This window comes from Cryptomeria japonica, chromosome 4 (assembly GCF_030272615.1).
Source record: "Cryptomeria japonica chromosome 4, Sugi_1.0, whole genome shotgun sequence".
Taxonomy (NCBI): domain Eukaryota; kingdom Viridiplantae; phylum Streptophyta; class Pinopsida; order Cupressales; family Cupressaceae; genus Cryptomeria; species Cryptomeria japonica.
Genome location: NC_081408.1, coordinates 585706136 through 585725490, shown reverse-complemented (window position 1 = coordinate 585725490; position 19355 = coordinate 585706136). Strand labels below are relative to the sequence as shown.

General features: G+C 32.5%; 1 protein-coding gene across 1 annotated transcript; it reads left to right on the top strand.

The window, feature by feature from the left end:
* Positions 1 to 13945: 13945 nt before the first annotated feature.
* LOC131076244 (cytochrome P450 750A1-like) lies at positions 13946 to 15156 on the top strand. Its single transcript, XM_058013320.2, has 3 exons — positions 13946 to 14423; positions 14471 to 14802; positions 14917 to 15156. The coding sequence occupies exons 1-3, from the start codon at positions 13946 to 13948 to the stop codon at positions 15154 to 15156; spliced, it is 1050 nt and encodes a 349-aa protein (XP_057869303.2).
* The last annotated feature ends 4199 nt before the right edge of the window (positions 15157 to 19355 follow it).

Here is a 19355-nt window from a genome sequence, read left to right as displayed (position 1 = left end):
AATGAAGTTTTGTTTGTCATCACAAGGAATTAGGGTTTCATGTAGATAGTCTTGATAAAAAATAGAACATGAATGTCATATCCAATTCTTGAATCCTGACTTCACTTCTTCTCTAATGCTTGATAGAATACTGATCGCAAGTGCTCACTTGAATTTGCTAGAGTGTAATTGAGATCTTGAATTCATTCAGTGATTGCTTATATTTGAAATGAGAGGGGTAGTCCTCCTTTTATACTTGCTAATGGAAAAACAAATTGAATTTCCAACACAAGATGACACGAGATCTAGGTCCCCACCCAAATTAGGTGACTGTTATGAGGCCCCAAGATGGGCCCTTTTTGAGAGGACCATACCACTGGGCATCATGGTCCTGCAAATCAAGGCTCTAGGATCTTAGGGAGTTAGAAAAGATAGTAAATAAATATGTTTGATACTTGGTGTGAGTTGAATTAGTGCTTTAATCAAACCTTAGAGAACGAATGCCAAAGCGAGGACAAAATTGTCGGCGAGTACAATTTAAGACACTACAACAATAAACACCAAAATATACTCACAATTAATGCATAAATAACTCAACTCATTCGAGAATAGAAAAAAGAAACATAGGGTAATATAAAGTGTGACAAGAATACATACTTTAATGAAGCAACAAAAATCACCAACATTACTTCTATATACACATTCTATTACTACTAAGTCCATAAAAGATTAAATTGTTTATTTTGTCCCACGTCCAACAAACTACAAAGTAATTGTTAACATAAAACTTAGGCATCTGGCCACAAATCTAAAATAATCTTTTTCATAACAGAAAATAAATTTAGGAGACAGGGAGATCTTTGGCTCTCTCCTCCACATAGCTAGCAAGTGCATCCTTATCGCTGATTCTTCTCCTTAAATTGATCTTTTCATTCACCAACAAGATAGATTAGTTCCCTTGCAATTTGATTATACAAGGTATTTATTATCCTTTTAAAGTTATTAAATAATTTCTCTTTTTTATGCTAATTGGAAGACAGTGGAAATGGACATAAAGAGAGAACATAGAAACTCAAAATATGACACATTTATTTCTCATTAGTACTCACTAGAGATAGCATGTGGATAGCCATTGGGACCAGATATGTCTACACTAGGTGGGCTTTATATAGATTTAGCGTGCAAAGCCAAAATACATCAAGATTGAGATTGGCCCCTCGACCGTTTCCATGGCCTATTATTGTTATTGGTAATCTAAACTAGCTGAAAAGACTACCCCATCGTGATCTTCATGAACTTGGTAAGAAATATTGGCCCATTATGATCTACACAATTTGATCGCCCAAGTGATTAAAAAGATAATAGAGGCAAGGAGCAGAATATTGCTACTAAAGGCCTCATTGACGTTCTCTTAGAAATAGAAAGCCTTGATGGAAGGGAAATCACACAGGAAAATATTGAAGCCATTGTTTTTGTACGTACCTCTTCTTTCTTTTTATTGATAATACAATCCCAAAAATAACTTTTTCCAAGTTTGTTGGTCTAACAAGGCTGTAAAAATTCTACAGGATATATTCTTGGCTGGAGTTGAAACGACGTCTACTACAATAGAATGGGAAATGAGTGAGATTATTAGAAACCCTGGTGTGGCTAAGAAAATGCAAGAGGAAATAGAATCGGTGGTCAGTAGAGAAAGGATAATATAAGAGCATGATATAGGAAGCTTAGAGTATGTGCAGTGTGTGGTGAAGGAGACACGCAGGTTGTATCCGGTGTTACCCTTTATTTTTCCGCACGAATCCACACAAGATTGTATAGTTGGGGGATACTTCATTTAAGCTATTGGAAGAGACCCATCCTTGTGGGAAGATTGTGTGGAATTCAAGCCAGAGATTTATGGGCAAAAATGAATTTGTGATCAAACTTTCATAAAAAAAAATGACATTCAATTTGAAAATAATAAATATTTTATCATTTAAATATTCAAATTGTTATGAAGAATAAATTACATTTCTATAATGTGGATAGTTTCCTTGAAAAATCCTTCTTGTTTTATTTAATTTGATTTAAAATAAATTCATTACCTTATATCATTTTTATTATTTTAGTCTAAAATTGTTTATCAATAAAAGTATTATCTTTATAATTATTGATAGACTTTTTTATAATTTTTTATAATTTATAAATGAGATGCAATTTTAAGTACAAGAAAAGTCATTCTTTTGAAACCAAGAAATGCCATTCTTATGGCATGACTTAATTTTAATACAACTAAATAATGGATACTAAAATATCCTCAATTTGGGCTATTAGAAGAGATCCAGATCATCTAGAATTCAATCTGGAGATATTTATGGGCAAAATTTTTGATATTGTGAGAGATAAAGAGTTTCTTGATAAAGAGAGGTTTCCTAGGTATAGCCATGGTTGATGTAACATTAACCATATTTTGGCTTAACTCATTCATTTCTTTGAGTGGAGCATGGATGGGGATTCGTATATGATAGAGCTCTTTGAAGCCACCACATCAATGAGGATTAAGCTTCTCCATCTTGAATTATGGCTATCTACCAACCCTTAAATTTAATTAGAGTGCTACAATAGTTCATAATACTTATACTACTTATATAGGGTCTTTGTACCCTCTAGTCATGCTCTTGTGACCTAATATGTATTATTTCAGTTTTATGTAGATAATTACATGAAGATTTGTTATTTAGTTGTTTAAGATATTATTATATAAAAGGAGTTGAGTCTAAAGTTAATAAAATATAGAGCTACATGATAGCCAAGAACCAAAAGAGGCTATAACATAAGGTCTAAAATATATAGATAGAGGAGATTGCATTTCTCAATTCAAACCATAGTAGCTAACAACAAAATATACCACTTTTATAGTTTTACATATAAGTAGAGAGATAATAAAATACATTTCTTACAACACCAAGAAACAAGCATTATAAAATTTACACAAACCTAAGCATTGTATTTTCTCCTTGACCTTCAGGCAAAACTTTTTTTTTTTGTAGTAGCAATATTCTCTGCAACTAGATATTTACTACAATTCAAAGTACTAGGAGATATCCAATTTGAGTGAGAAGGAAGTAGATGGAATGTTAAATCTTTGTATGTGTTCCATCTTCTTAGAGCCCAATTCTTTATGGTGAATACAAAGACCATTTTCCATGAACATTCCATTCTAAGACAGGAAACCACTCTTAATGGCTTCAAAAACATAGATTTGAGCCTTATTCTTCTTTAATAATTTGCACAAAACAAGACCCCCACCAATGATAACTTTAAGAAAGCCCCCCTCAAAAAAGATATAAAGCCTTAACGAATATTTATTATTTGAAAAAATAAATAAACATTTTTATTGGCGAATCTTTCATTTTAAGAAAAAATAAATATTAGTTTTATATGCAAATTTTTGTACATAATTTTTTTTTGGTAGAAAATCTTGGTGAATCTTGGAAAGTAATAAGAGTATACACTAATTACTATTGCAAATACTTTTGTTTTAAAAAATACATTCTTCTAGAAAAGTAAAGACCTGAAGGTGGAAGTCATTAATGGGTTTAAGGGGTAGAGTCTACTTTATTTAGTTACTACCATTAATTTAAAATGATATAATAGCCTTCTTCATATGTTGTGAGATAAAATATACTAACAATTTTTAATACTCATCGGGCCCAAAATTGTTTTTAGGCCATTGATTTCCATTGAGGTCAACAATTAAAAATCAATTTCAACCCCATGGGCATTACAACTTGTAGGTACAATTTATCTCATGGAATACAATTATGGTCATTAGATTATATTTTAAATCAATGGTGGAAACTAAATATTACCGATATAATCCTAAAGTAACTAATAATTATGATATATTATTAAAAAAATAATTTTGATTTCTTCAATAAATTAGAAAATTTTGGTGAATCTAACCTAATCATGTATCAAATATTGTGGAAATCAAATTGAGTTTAAAAATTAAAAAAAAAAAAAATTCTCTAGCGATTTAAATAAGATTAAATAAAAATTTATAAAAATTTGGTGATTTAGGTCACCTTAAAATTGAACTATTAGCCAAATTTAAATAAATAGCCAATTGGTGAATATTAGCCACTAAAAAAATCATTGACCCCCATCCCAAGGTAGAGAATAAATCCTAATCTTTGATGGCATCATTTATTCTTTGGCCTAAAATGTATTCTACTTTGATAAACTAAACCACAATATGCGATGGGGATTCATAAGACTGAAACAAATCCATGCAATTTGATAGAAAGACAAAGTATACCTAGTTGTTTAAAATAGTACTAGAATTATTATTGATTTTAAATTTATCTTTATTAATTATTTATGGGTTAACATTGTTTATAAATAAAAGTATTATTTTTGTAGTTTTAAATTCATATAGCTATCTTATATACATCTATCTAATAAATGTCTAGAGATATAAATTTGAAGCAATTTATCACATAAAAGTTATTTATTTTACTTTGGAACTATTTTATTTACTACATATAATGAGACATAAATTATGTGTCATTTATTTTAGAAATATTATGTTTATTATTAAATATTACCATTTTAATATGTAAGTGACTATCAATTTTTAGATAAAAGATAAGAGTTTTTAACATGTTCATGCCATTACATTTCACAATTTGTTGTCATTATAGAATACCTCTCAATATTAATAATATTTATATAGAATGTATGAGTATATGTGTATAAAGCAATATATCAAAAAATAAATGTATCTTTAATTTAATTAAATATTCAAATAATTAAAAGTAAGGCATAAATTATTATGTCAAGGGGCATAATTATAATGACATGAAATGGTTAAGTATAATGGCTTGAGTGTGTTTACAAAAACAATTAAGGAATGAACATTATTTTAAATAATTAAAAAACACAAATACAATGCCTTTCAATGGTTTCGAGTAAAGGAGTAGAAGGGCAAATCGCAGGTTGGAAAAAGCATAAAAGTGAATCCCATTACTAAAGATGGTGCACAAGAGTTTGGTAGTCTTTATTTTGGTCAAGGGATGGAGATGGACATGGAGGACTCTTATCCTCAATTTAGAAAAACTGAGGTAACCTACACCATTTTGGGCTCTAGGTGTAAATTGGGTTGATAAACCCAAATTAAATCTCCATATCTTTCCCCTAGCACATAGGTGCAGTTCGGATCTGTAGACCCAAACTACAACATATTTTCTTTGTAAGTAAAACCATGGCGGAGTGCGGGTTTGTAAACCCGAACTACACCAAACCATGGTGGAGTTCGGGTCTACAAACCTGCACTCCACCTCCCTTTACCTTGCTTTTTCATGTGTGGGTGGTGCATGGCGAGGCCATAGGCCCGCCATGCCCTCAAATCCATGGCTTGGTGCATGGAAGGTTTACGACCCTGCCATGCACTTTACAATCCTTTTTTTTATAACCAAAGTGCATAGGAGGTTTCCAAACCCGCCTTACACCATATTTGGTTGCCATTTTGTATGGCAGGTTTACGAACCCGCCTTACACCATGATTTGAGTTCTACACATTTCAAGTGCATGGCGGCTTTATAAACCGGCCATACACTTTGATCGTTCCACTTAGGTGTAGATCAGACATGTAGGTCTAACTTACACCTCATTTTGATATTCACTCAATTAGGTGTAGTTCGGACCTATAGGTCCGATTTACACCAATCACACATGTCTACCCAAGGTGCAATTTGGGTCCATAGGTCTGAAGTACACCTAGTTTTTATTCCACGTGTAGTTCAAGTCTATGAACCCCAAGTGCACCTTTGGCCACACTTTGCCTTAAGTGTAAATTGGGCCCATGAGACCGAATTACACCAATTGCACACACATAAATTGGGATCGTAGAACCAATTTACACTTGTTCTACCATGATACAATGGGGGTTTTGGAAACCCTAATGGCACCAAATTCAGTGCATACATGATCCTACTCAATTCAAATGGTCAAGATGGTTGGTGATTGTTCTTCACAAATATAGATGATTTCCCTATGCTATAGTATTGTCCATGAATAGATGTCAAAATGGTCTGCAAGGAAAAGATAATTAAGTTCAAGAAGCAATACTCCTATCGTCTCTTCCTCTCATCCTCAGTGGCGTCAAAAATAGCAAATGCTAGATGATTCTAAAATGAAGGTTACCTGGCAATAATACGAAGAGTTTCTAAAGAAGGATTCTCATAATAAAGATGTGTCTCTGGATACTTAGTCATTTTTATGCATCTCTAGTGCAGTCACATTTCGTAATTTCAATCGACACTTCAAGTGTCATTTTGCAATAAGGTATCGACTCCTTAAGTGTCATTTTATGCATGAACTAGTACACATGTAGGACTACATGTGTCCTATGTCAAATAGGACTCTACCTTTGACTTGGTCCCAAATTAGTTGTAATTTTCCTAGTTTCACATTGCACCTCTCCTCTATATATATGAGGGATCTCATTGTAAGAAGGGGTTTATTTCTCCATCTTTTGGGGGCTTTTTTCATCTTTTGGTTGATTATTAATCTTTTGGGCAATGCAACAAAACTCTACCAGTTTGGGAAGACTCTTAAACTTTGTTTTTAGATGTAAATCAAATATCAATAAAAAAAAAGAGACATATTTCTTTCAATATTTGTGTTGGAACAAGTTGTAATGTGATGACATTATTCGGAGTTGATTGTGAGTATAGTAGTGTTATTTTAAAGATATTTAAATCCAATCTTGTAGTATTTGACCTACTTATTGTGTTTATAATTAATGATATATTGTCAAACTTGATCTTGTAGTCCAAGGGGTTGAGCTTAGTTGGTTAAAGCATTAAGTTCTCAATGTGGAGACCCAAGTTCAACTCCCATGAGGGACACCTTTGTGTAGAATTCTAAGTTGTGACTCTTGGTCTTCCATTGGTTGTTTAAAGTGGATTTCTAAGTTGTGACCCTTGGTCTTCCAATTGTTGTTTCTAGTTTGGTGCTCGAAAGGAGCTATGATTTGTAATAAGTTTGTAACGTGGATGCTCGAATGAGCACAAAAATGAACTTTGTGATTCTATGATAGTTAATACAAAAAAAAACTTGATCTTGTAATCTTTGAGTTATTTATCACATTTGAAGCTAATGTTTCATGCTCAAGCAAAGAGATAACTTGCAGCCTTTGTGTTGTTTTTACCTTCTAAGTTTTTGAATTTAAGGTGAACTGCATGTTGAAGTCTTTGAGGTACACAAATTTCATCTTTATTCTTGAAGATTTATAGGAAGTCATAGAAATTCTTTAACATTAAATGAGCCTCTTGGTTGTATTTGAAAGTTTATTGTAAGAAAGGGTCATCTATTTGTAAAGATTGATAGGATAGTGATAAAAATAAGACTTTGAGCTTTATTATTACTTTCCCATCCCAAAGTTGTTTTCAGAAAAAGGGAGCACCAGGAGGTTTTGTACTCTTATGGACACTTTGCTTCTAAAATTAGTATAGAATTTATATCAATGAAAATAAGAACTATTTTCAGCTTTAAGAAATAAAATCTATTCTAAATTTAGAATTGGGTTAATACTTACTCTAAAAATAGAGAGTAAAGTAATTGTATCATCCCAAATTATTGTAAAGTTGGGATATAGTTTGTAGTGCAAAGGGGGAGCCTTCCCTTATAAGTAGGAGGAACCATATCTTTCCTTCTGAGAGATATTGTCCCATGTACTGTGGTGAAACCCACATTTTGTAAGCTCTCTCAAGTTGACAAAATTTTCACCCAATAAGAACAAAGGAAGTAGGGTCGCAAGGATTGCAGTAGGAAACATGAACATATCAATCTCTAAGGAAGTTGTGAATATTTCCATACTAGATCCCTTTTTGGACTTGAATATTGAAAGAATAAAGAAAAAGGTGATTATCGCAAAATTCATAAGAATCTAGCCTACTATGAAGGAAATCAAATGGTGGGTGTCTCACATCTATGTTGGGATGGTGCGTAAGATTAATTTTCTAGCACTAGGGTTCATACAATTTGTTATTTAGATAGACCTTGATAGGGAGAAGGTCCTCAAGGGGATTTATTGGATGGGGCATCTTTGGAAGTCAAAATGAGGTGATGTTGAGTAGAAAGGTTTGCTATCGAAGCTTGAAATTGTAAGGAATTGATATTATCAAGAACACGTGACTTAAGTAAGGCTTTTTCAAGGATTTCCTTATGAACAGGTGATTTCTTAAGAAGCTTGAGAATATAAATGTGATTAGGAGTTTTTCCAAGGTGATCGAGGATGTTATAATGAAATGTGGATGGAGTGGTGGAGGAAGAAGGGGGGGGGGGGAGGAGGAGCCCCTTGGAGAGTCACCCCTCATTTGCATGTGGTTACATTGCAATTAGCAGAAGGGGAAGATGCTATTTAGATTTAACAATTCTCCTTCTTTGGGGTGTGGTAGGATTATTGGCTTCCTTTAAAGTGATAGTGTTAACATGATCATCAATTGCCTCTATTCGACCAATGAGTGAGTCAAAAGATGATATAGTATTGGTGTAATCATAGGATATAGAATGAGTCGATGAGGCTTTTTGGTTATCATTCTTGGGGAATGGATCCTTATAAATATTAATCTTTTCATTGGATGTATTTTATTTGGCCTTTTCCTTCAACCTCTCCTCTAAAAATAAATCCTTGGATGTAATTCTTTAGTTGCATACCCTTTTTAGTGTCAAGACCATTAATATGGTGGTATTCATAATATTAGCTATTATTGTGCCCCACGGGTTTGGGTTGATTATCATCATAGGGTCATTTGATAGGGTATTTAATCATGTTTTCCTTGACTAGCTATTGAAAAAAAATATCAATAGATTAAGTGAGAGACGTGTACTCATTCTTTTCTTTATTATTGGATAAAGGTGGTTTACGGGTGAGGAAAATGTTAGTGTTGGTCTTGGTTTGATTTTATTGAGGTCGAGGATCAGTGAAAACTTTAGTGGCTAATATTCGCCAATTGGCTATTTTTTAACAATTGGGAATCAAATTTGGCTAATAATTTCAACTTTTAAGGTGACCCAAATCACCACATTTTTACAAATTTTTATTTGGATGTTAATTAAATTGCCAGAGAATTTATTTTATTAATTTTTTTAACTTAAAGATTCACCACAATATTTGATACATGATTGGATCCGATTCGCCAACATTTTATAATTTATTGTTGAAATCCAAAATAATTCACCAATAATATATCATAATTATTAGTTACTTTAGGGTTATATCAACAATCTTTTGTTTTCACCATTTATTTAAAATATAATCTAATGACCTTAATTGTATTCTATGAGGTAAAATGTACCTACAAGTTGTAATGCTCGTGGAGTTTGAAATTGCTTTTGAATTGTTGACTTCAATGAAAACCAATGGTCTAAAAGCAAATTTTGGCCCCATGAGTATTACAAATTGTTTGTAAATTTTATTTCACAAAAATAGAAAGAGGACTATTAGATCATTTTAAGTTAATGGTAGAAACCAAATAAAGTATAGTCTAACCCTTAAACTCATTAATGATTTCAACCTTCATGCCTTTACTTTTTAATAAAAGATTATTTTTAAATGAAAGGAAATGCAATAGTAATTAATGCATACAATGATTATTTTTCAAGGATTGCAAGGTGGATTATATTTGGGAGGTGTATTAGATGGTATGTAAATTGTTTGGACATGATTAGCATCTATCACACCATCTTTTACCACATTCTTATTTCTGGCCCAAAAATTGGGCTTGTCATTAGAGGATGAAACCTAGGACTCCTTTTGATAATGTTTAATGGAACCTTGTTCTATTAGTGCTCTTTCTAACCTACTAAAACTTTCTTGGTGACTTGTTCATAGTCTTCAAGGAATTTTAAATGCAAGTGGAAGGACATTTGGGAACAAGGTTACAAATAAACAATTTTTCTTGGTGTGCTTCAGAGATGTCCCAATGAAATATCGTAACAAGGTGATGCCATCTTTGTAAAAAGTTGGAAAAGGTTTCTCCATTTTTTTAATTTGATATTACATAAGACCATCATGGATGCATCATTCTCAATATTGTATCTATAAAGGGCCATTTTTTAGCTAGGTTAGGAAATGAAGTAATTGATCCATGTGGCAAGTTGGAGAACCATGTGAGAGAGGGCCCCCCATAATCTTTGGTAGAAGTCTTGTTAGGTAGATGTCACTATAAGAGACCTCTTAATAGGAAAAGAACTCCTTGAAATGTTCTTTAGGGTATCCCTTTCCTTTATAGTTGTCAAATTCTGGAATTTCAAAGCTGGGAAGGTAGGAGGCCACAAAAATTAATTTATCAAAAGGATAAGGACATATATCTTCAAATGTATAAGATTTCTTTTGATGTCCATCCTTTAGGCTCTTGAGTAAATTTTTCATTTCATTGATCTCTTTTGCCAAATCAATAAGTCTAGGGTCATTAGGTTGTTGATGGTGAAGGGGACGGTATTCATGGTATTTATTAGATGTATATGGATGGTAGCTAGAGGTTGGGGGAATGCTAGAACCAATGTATTGGTATGTTGATGTAGTGAGATGTGTGGTAGTAGAAAAAATGGTATTAGGAGGTTGGGATACTTGAGTGGTGCCTGAAGGTGGAAGAATTTTGTTAATGAAAATTAGCCACGTTTAAAAATATGGAGGCAACTAAGGACAATGTTCATGTATATTATAATAGGATAAATATAGACTCTCATCATTAAGTATGACATTACTTTGATGATATAACTATCCTAGGAACTATATTCTAATTTTTTATGTCCTAGTTTATGGTGATTATCACTGCACTTAACTAGAGTTGTAGTTCCACACAATTTACTTCTACTTTTTGGGAACTATTTTCAATAAAAAAATAAAAGGAGTATATGCATAATATTGCATACCTCTTATATCAAACTCATCTATGTTGTGATGGCAAAGGACTGAATGTAATATACAATTTAAATTGAAAAGAATAACTAACCCTAATTATGCTCAAATGTCATCCTTCATTAATTCATATACCCATATCCACAAGACCCCTAGTCCTTAACTATAGTTATGACTTTTTTCAAAACAAATTTGAAGGAGTCCCTATTCTCCATATTGTCTTGATTGCCAAACAACAAATTATACTTAAATATTTGAACCAACAACGACATCCAAACACTCTTTTCCATTGAAAATATATTTCCCCTTTCCATAAACAAATATAAACACAATTGGGTGCCTGAAAAGGAGGTAATAATAAAGTTGAAATAGAAATCCTCCTTCAAATCTAGAGTAGTTCTAAAAAAATCAATTGTTTATAATTGCGCATATATGAATATAGAGACCATATGAGCATGCCAAATATTAGGTTGGTACTTCCTCAACCCCTTTTCAACTTTCTACATGCACACTTAGATATTTAAGATTAATGGTTAGACAGGATTAGAGAAGCTGTGAGAAATATTACACTTCTGCCTTGTTTGACCATTGAGGCCTAGTTTCTACACAGTTTGAGAGGACAATACAATAGTTAAATAATTTTTTATAGCTTTTCTTTATCCTTTCTCCTTTCCCAATATTCGAAAAAAAAACTATTCCAAACCCAACAAGGAGATAATGAAAATGGCCAAAATGGCAAAGCACTAAAAGGACATGTGGGTTTCAAAACTTCATTTTATCAACATATTACATTTTCATGTATTGGCATGTCTACAACTATAATAACTATATTCTTTTTTTGTCCAATATAAGAATACTTACCTTTTCTACAATACTTGTAAATATGACTCTCTATTTTGACAATCTCCTCTCTATGTTAGTATGTTTATCTACACCTTCTCTTGCTTGGTAATTTGCATCTTTTTCTTGACAATCAACACCAAATTCAACCCAATCAAATTATAGAAAACCATTTTTAATAAATTTTAGCCCTAAATAATGTGCACTTTTCTCAATTGAACATAAGTATTGAAACAAATATAGCAAAAAATTGAACTATGATTGTCTAAATGAATATGGATTAATTGTTGTTTAAATTTTTTTGTCTTCGCCATAGTTCCAAACGAAAACAAATAATTATTATTGCTAGTATTGATTATGCATGTTCTCCCATGTTTTCATGATCAGTCTTTAATCATTTATATGAGGTCCTTATGTTCTTCCAATAATAAGTAAGAGAATATTTTATGTGTTCTATGCCATACATGTGAGATTTCAACTTTGTATCGACATTGATGAAAATACAAAGTTTTTAATTTAGTTGTTTAAACTATTATTGGTGTTATTCAACCAGTCATGTTATTGGTTGATTTTTTAGATGATTATTCATATTTTTTTAATATAATTTAAAATTTAAATTAAATAATTAAATTTGATTTAAACTTTTTTTAAAAGTTAACCGATAATGAAAATGCTAATTTTTTTAAATAATTTTAGATAATGAAATCAAAGATTTTATTAGAATATATGAAAAATCATAATTGTAAAATTATTAATATTATATATTTTATATTAATTTGATTAAAATAAAAAATTTAAAGAAATTTTATTTAAATTTAAAAAATAGAAAAAATTATATTACATTTCGTCCAACCAGTTTTTTTTTCTTTTTTTTTATAAAAGTGGACGAAGCAATTGAAATATTTTATTAATATATAAAAACGTATTACATAGATGTTTTATAAAAGATAGAGTCCCATCCAAGAAGGATAATACCAAATAAAATATCAAAGAACCACCCACCACCCTCAGGCTATAATCAACCTAATGAGAAGTGAAGAGAAACCCAAGCAGAACAAAATTGGGGTGTATACAAGGAAGCCCAAAAGGCCATCCAGAATTGCAAATACCAACCAATTTTAAGTAATCTTCTTTTCATCAAATTTCTATATAAAAAATGGTATAAAAGGATACCTTCATTTAACTTAGTTGATTGATTTGTCTTGCTTTGACCCCTTAAATTTAAAACTATATTTTCCATCACCTTGTTAAACATGTGTACATGTATGCTCTCACATATCCTTTACTCCTTTATCCTATAATTTATATTACTACTACTGAATATATATGCTCTCCCATGTTCTCTAGTTGTCGACTCCTATAATTCATAAGACAAAATTTCATATGAATTGACGTTATCAAATTGAAGTCTATACCATTGAAATTTTTAATCATGGTCAATAATATGTATAAAGTCGATAAACCAAAATAAATAAAATATTACCACTAAATGATAGTGTTAAATAGAAAATTTATTTGGTAGAGAGAAGTCAATCAATCCCCAAGAAAAAAATCTATTAAGGAAAGGAACATTCTTGTGGCTAAAGCTATTCAAAGCACATGTTCTAGACTATGTATAAAGTTGGTAAACTAAAATAAATAAAATACTACCACTAAATGATAGTGTTAAATATAAAAATTATTTTGTGGAGAAAACTCAATCAAATCCGAAGAAAAAAATATCTTAAGGAAAGGAACATAGGTGTGACTAAAGCTAGCATGTATTCTTGACAATAATATATATAAAGTTGATAAACCACAATAAATAAAATACTACTACTAAATTATACTGTTAAATAAAAAAAGTATTTGATGAAAAAAAGTTAATCAAAATGAAAGAAAAAAATGTCTTAAGGAAAGGAACATACCTGTAACTAAAGCTGTTCAAAGCATGTGTTCTTCATAATAATATGTATAAAGTCAATAAACCAATATAAATAAAATACTACCATTCATTTAGTGTGAAATAGAAAACTATTTATTTGGTAAAAAAAATTCAATCAAACTGGAAGATAAAAATGTATTAAAGAAAGGAACGTGGCTGTCACGTGTTCTTGACATTCTGATATTCAGCTGAAGAGATGCCAACAAAATTGGAGACGCGGAATGAATTTCCCACATCTTTGCTCAATTATAAATTGGAGAACACAGAAACACTTTCCTACATATTTGCTCAGTATGGCTTCTATGGGCTTTCCTGATCCTTTGGACTCAATAAATACAATAAGAGAGTGTGCTTATGCTCCAGCAACAGCTACACTGTGTTCACTCATAATTTTCTTGTGGGTTTTGCGCAGATTTAGTGTGAAAAGGAAGAATACATTGGGATCGAGATTGCCCCCAGGACCGTTTGCATGGCCCATTATTGGAAATCTGAACCAGCTGAAAAGGCTTCCTCATCGCGATCTTCATGCACTTACTAAAAAGTATGGGCCCATCATGATGTTAAAATTGGGTTATGTTCCCACTGTTGTTGTTTCTTCTTCTGCCATGGCAAAGGATATGGTGTTGGCTCCTTACGGGCCATATTGGAGGCACATGAGGAAGCTGTACGTGGTAGAATTGCTGAATGCTAAAAGGATCGAGTCTTTCAGTTGTGTACGAGAGGAAGAGATGCTTCTCACTGTTCGTTCAGTGTGGGAGATTTCTAGGCAGGGTGAGAATCTTGTAAATCTCACCAACTTGTTTTCATCTTTTACGCAGGCAGTCAGAGTGACGCTCAAGTGGGTGGGAATGGCGAAGAGATAAAGAAGCTTACAGTAGAGGCGGCAGTTACAGTAGGAGCTGTCAATATCGGGGACTTCATTCCTTACTTAGACTGGATGGATTTGCAAGGCGTGAAGCGGCGGTTGAAAAAAGTACACAATTCGATTGCCCAAGTGATAAAAAAAATAATAGAGGAACACCAGCAGCGCAGGATGAAATTGCACAAGGAGCAGAATGCTGCTACTAAAGGCCTCATTGACGTGCTCTTAGAAATGGAAAGCCTTGATGGAAGGGCAATCACACAGGAAAATATTGAAGCCATCGTTTTTGTACGTATCCATTCATTTTTTAATGATAATACAATTCCAAATATAACTTTTTCCAAGTTTGTTGGTAGTTCTGTTTTTTTAATTTGATCTAGCAGGGCTGTATAAAGTTTACAGGATATGTTCATAGCTGGAGTTGAAACGACGTCTACTACGTTAGAATGGGCAATGAGTGAGATTCTTAGAAACCCTGGTGTGGCTAAGAAAATGCAAGAGGAAATAGAATCAGTGGTCGGCAGAGAGAGGGCTGTAAGTGAGCGTGACATAGGAAGCATGGAGTACGTGCAGTGTGTGGTGAATGAGACACTGAGGTTATATCCGGCGTTACCCTTGCTTCTTCCGGTTATACTTTTGTAGTTTTTTTCTCTAACATAGGCCAGACCATGTCCATCTGTTGTAGCAGCTTTTGCCGTAGTAATTAGGTTTGCTCATCCTTTTCTTATAGTCCTTAGTACTGCTATCCAACACTATCAGCATTGTTACTTCCGAAAAGAGGAGTATGTCTTGAAAATATGATGAAAATAGATCAACTAGGGAGTATCTCTTGGGTGAAAATGTATGCTGCGGATAGATACGATGACTTACAACATTTTTTACATACAGAAAAATACTCGAACCAGATTTATTTTGTTATTTCGGAGGTTCAGCAGATTTGGTAGGTAATTCGTATAAACTACCATTTGAATCAATGAAGGGACCAGTGATATTTCCGACAGGCAAAACTATGCCTGTTTCTATTATTCGGAAGGTTCCTTATTACGTTCTTTACTGGTGTGCAGTTGAGACAAAGTGGGGACGGAAAACAACCTGCACTCCCACATCGCTCAGCTTGCTCACTGAAAAAAGGTTTCGTGCCAAACTAGGGATATGCAGGACACCATCAATACCCTTCACTCTACCATCACGAAATCGAATATTGACTCTTCCATGACCAACAACCTTCAAAAGCGAATCATTACCCAAATACACCTTCCCACCATCGTATTCTTCATACTTTGAAAACCAATCCCTATGAGAGGTCATGTGGAAAGAAGCACCTGAGTCAATCAACCATACATCTTCTGATGCATGGGTTGCCAAGGCAGCGACAAAAGAATCCACGTCATCTTGAGAGGATTTATCGGAATTCTTGTTTTTCTTTTTCTTCTCCTCTTTACAACCTTTCTGGAAATGATTGGATTCACCGCAGTTCCAACATTTCATCTTATACTTTTTACCAGGAGACTTCGATCTCCCGGGAGACTTTGATTTATCCTTCTTGTCTTTTTTCTTGCCTTTCTCCTTCGATCTACCACGAGCAATCAGGGGCTCCTTAGTGATCTTGAAAGTCTTTCTTCTCATCTCTTCAGATAGCAATGAAGAAACCACATCCTTCATCTTGAAAGTGGTTGTTGTGCTTCCAATGGCCATCACAAGGTGATCCGAAGAGTCTGGAAAAAAACATAACAGAAGCATGCATTTTTCTTGATCATCAATCTTATCACTCATAGGAATAATTTGAGTAACCAGCATGTTAAATGCATTCAGGTGATCTGCAACAGATCCTCCTTCCTCCATCCTCAGAGAATACAACTTCTTTCTCAAGAATAAATTATTTACCAAAGATTTCCCTTGATAAATATCACCAAGCTTCTTCCAAAGTGCAGTTGTAGTCTTCTCCTCATGGACATTCAAGAGCACTGAATTAGCCAAACAGAGTCTTATCAAACCCTTGGCCTTCCGGTCCATTTTATCCCATTCATCATTTGATGTATTTTGGGGTTTTTTTGAAAAAACCGCAACCCATAGATCTCTATCCATGAGCATGTCCTCCATTTTGAGTTTCCACAACTCAAAATTTCTTCCATTAAATTTATCCATCTCTATTCTGCTTGCCATATCTAACCTGCAACAAAGTTATGAAATCTTCCACTGCAAAACTCCCACTGAAACTCGATCAGCACAAAATACCTGTCAACCCAACAATAATAACAAAGTTGGCCAAGCTCTGATACCAATTGAAAGGAAGCCAAAATGAAGAATAACGCTTCCAAATACTAAATCTAATAGGAGAGGTGATGCAGAAATTTCTTAAAAACTTATAAAGAATTGCAAATTAGATAAACACATATAAAATCAGATTTCACAAATAAAACCACGACACCAGATTTACGTGGGAAAACCCTTTCGGGAAAAACCCCACACTCCAAAATTCAGACTCAATTGTATTATTCAGCAACAACAACAGTTACAATACAATGTACAAAGCCAATTCTCTCCAGGAGTAGCTACAACAGAGATTTCGAAAACAATTCCAACAGCATAACAACCCTTAAACTTGTCTCATCACAAAATCAACTAAGGCATCAACATATTTATAGAGCTCATTAGAAAGTGGTATGTGTACATGGTTTCCAAAACCAACTCCAAAGCAAAAGAGGTAAGTTGTGTCACAAGCAACACCTTGCTAATCCAATGACACGTTGCACATAGCAACTTCTAAAGCAACAATGCCTATCTCTTTCATAACCATCATCTTGCCAAATGCAATGTAAGTACAACATAGAAGTTACCATGACCAAATAGGTTCCTTCCTTACCTCACACCACTTGTCAAAAGTGAACTCAAATCATAAATACAAATTGCCAAAATATAACTCTCCATGACTCTTCCACCGAACTAGAAACCGCCATAATCATAATAGAAACTTTTATCATAATCTGAACATAGCAACTTATGAAACTAGTTCTCAAAAAAATATTAGGACTTCCAAAGTGGAATTAAAAATAAAACAAATAATTAAATTAGCATGTTTGGACTCTGAGGTCGAGACGCCTTAATCCCAACAAAATTAAACCTATTTGCTTTCGATGTTGAAACAACATAAAAAAATTTAAAATTCTTACAAAGGTTTCACTATTTGTCACTAAATCTTGATGTTTTTTTTCTAAATAATCTAGAATGTTCCAACCTTGACAAGATGTATGGATTGAGCATAATGATGTTTCAATATTTGCGTAGTGAAGTATGGCCCAAATAAAATTGTTCCTATTTGATTTGATTTCATTTCTTTGAGTAAATTTTTTGGAGTGGCAAAGTCTTTGGTCTGCAGGAAATGCAGAAAACCCTTGTCTTCTCCAGTGAATGGAGATGAGCTCGCTTCGTTTCCTATTTAGCTGGTTAAAATATTATGGAGTTATTCTTGTTGTTAAAGTTATTTAGAAATCTTGTATTATTGTTGAATATTTATTTCAGGAATTAAGATCATTCATTTTTTTATTAATAGAAATTTTATCTTTGTATTTATTGATTGACTTTATTTATTGTTTATAATTCAAAATTGATATTCAAATTTATTTTTTAAGTCAATGGGCACTTGGTCAATTGGTGAAGTAAAAAACGGATCAGGCCAAGATTGTGCCCCATTATAATTAGGTGGAAGGGATACCCCTTAATCCTTAACTCTTAGTCAAAGAAATTTAGCTTAAAAGCTTCTGCTCCTATATTGAGAAACAAAAATGAATTTGTTAACAAACCTCCATTAAAAAAATGATATTCAATTTGAAAATAATAAAAATATATTATATAAATATTAAAACTGTGATGAAAAATAAACTGCATTTCTATAATATAGAGAGCTTCCTTTAAAAAACATTCTTTTTTTATTTTATTTAATTTAAAATAAATTCATTATCTTATATCTTTTTTATTGTATATAGTCTAATTTTTTTAATCAATAAATATACTATATTTGTAATTACTGATAGACTTTTTTTTTTAATTTTTCATAATTTATAAATGACATACAAATTTAAGTACAATAAATGTCATTCTTTTAAAACCAAGAAATATCATTCTTATTTCATGTATAACTAAATAATGGACACTAATAAATCATCTACTTGGGCTATTAGAAGAGACCCATCCTTGTGGGGAGATCATCTAGAATTCAATCTAGTGATATTTTATGGGAAAAAATATTTATATTGTGAGAGACAAAGAGTTGCTTGATAAAGATAGGGTGCCTAGGTGTAACCATGGTTCATGTAACATTAACCTTATTTTGGCTTAACCCATTCATTTATTTGAGTGGACCATGGATGGGGATTCTCATATGATGGAACTCTTTGAAGCCACCACATCTAGGAGGGTTAAGTTTGTCTATCCTAAATTAAGGCTATCTACCAACCCTTAAATTTAAGTAGAGTGCTTCAATAGTTCATAATACTTATACTAATTATATAAGGTCTTTATACCATTATAGAATCTCTGTGTACCCTTTATTCATGCTCTCTTGACCTAATATGTATGATTTTAGTTTTATAAAGATAATACTGAAGAATTTCTATTTATTTGTTTACGATATTATTATATAAAAGGAGTTGAGTCTAAACCTAATAATAAAATATAGAGTTACAAGATAGCCAAGAAGAAAAAGAGGTTATAACATAAGGTCTAAAATATATAGACAAAGCAAATTGCATTTCTCAATTCAAACCATGGTATCCAACAACCAAATATACCACTTTTATGGTTGTACCTAATATATAAGTAGAGAGATGAAAAAAAACACATTG

What these genes read in the sequence shown, in the direction of transcription:
- LOC131076244 (XM_058013320.2), top strand. Translation starts at nt 13,946, where the DNA reads ATGGCTTCTATGGGCTTTCCTGATCCTTTGGACTCAATAAATACAATA. An exon ending in GTGGGAGATTTCTAGGCAGG is followed by an intron (nt 14,424 to 14,470) that starts GTGAGAATCTTG and finishes TCTTTTACGCAG; the next exon opens with GCAGTCAGAGTGACGCTCAA. An exon ending in ATATTGAAGCCATCGTTTTT is followed by an intron (nt 14,803 to 14,916) that starts GTACGTATCCAT and finishes TAAAGTTTACAG; the next exon opens with GATATGTTCATAGCTGGAGT.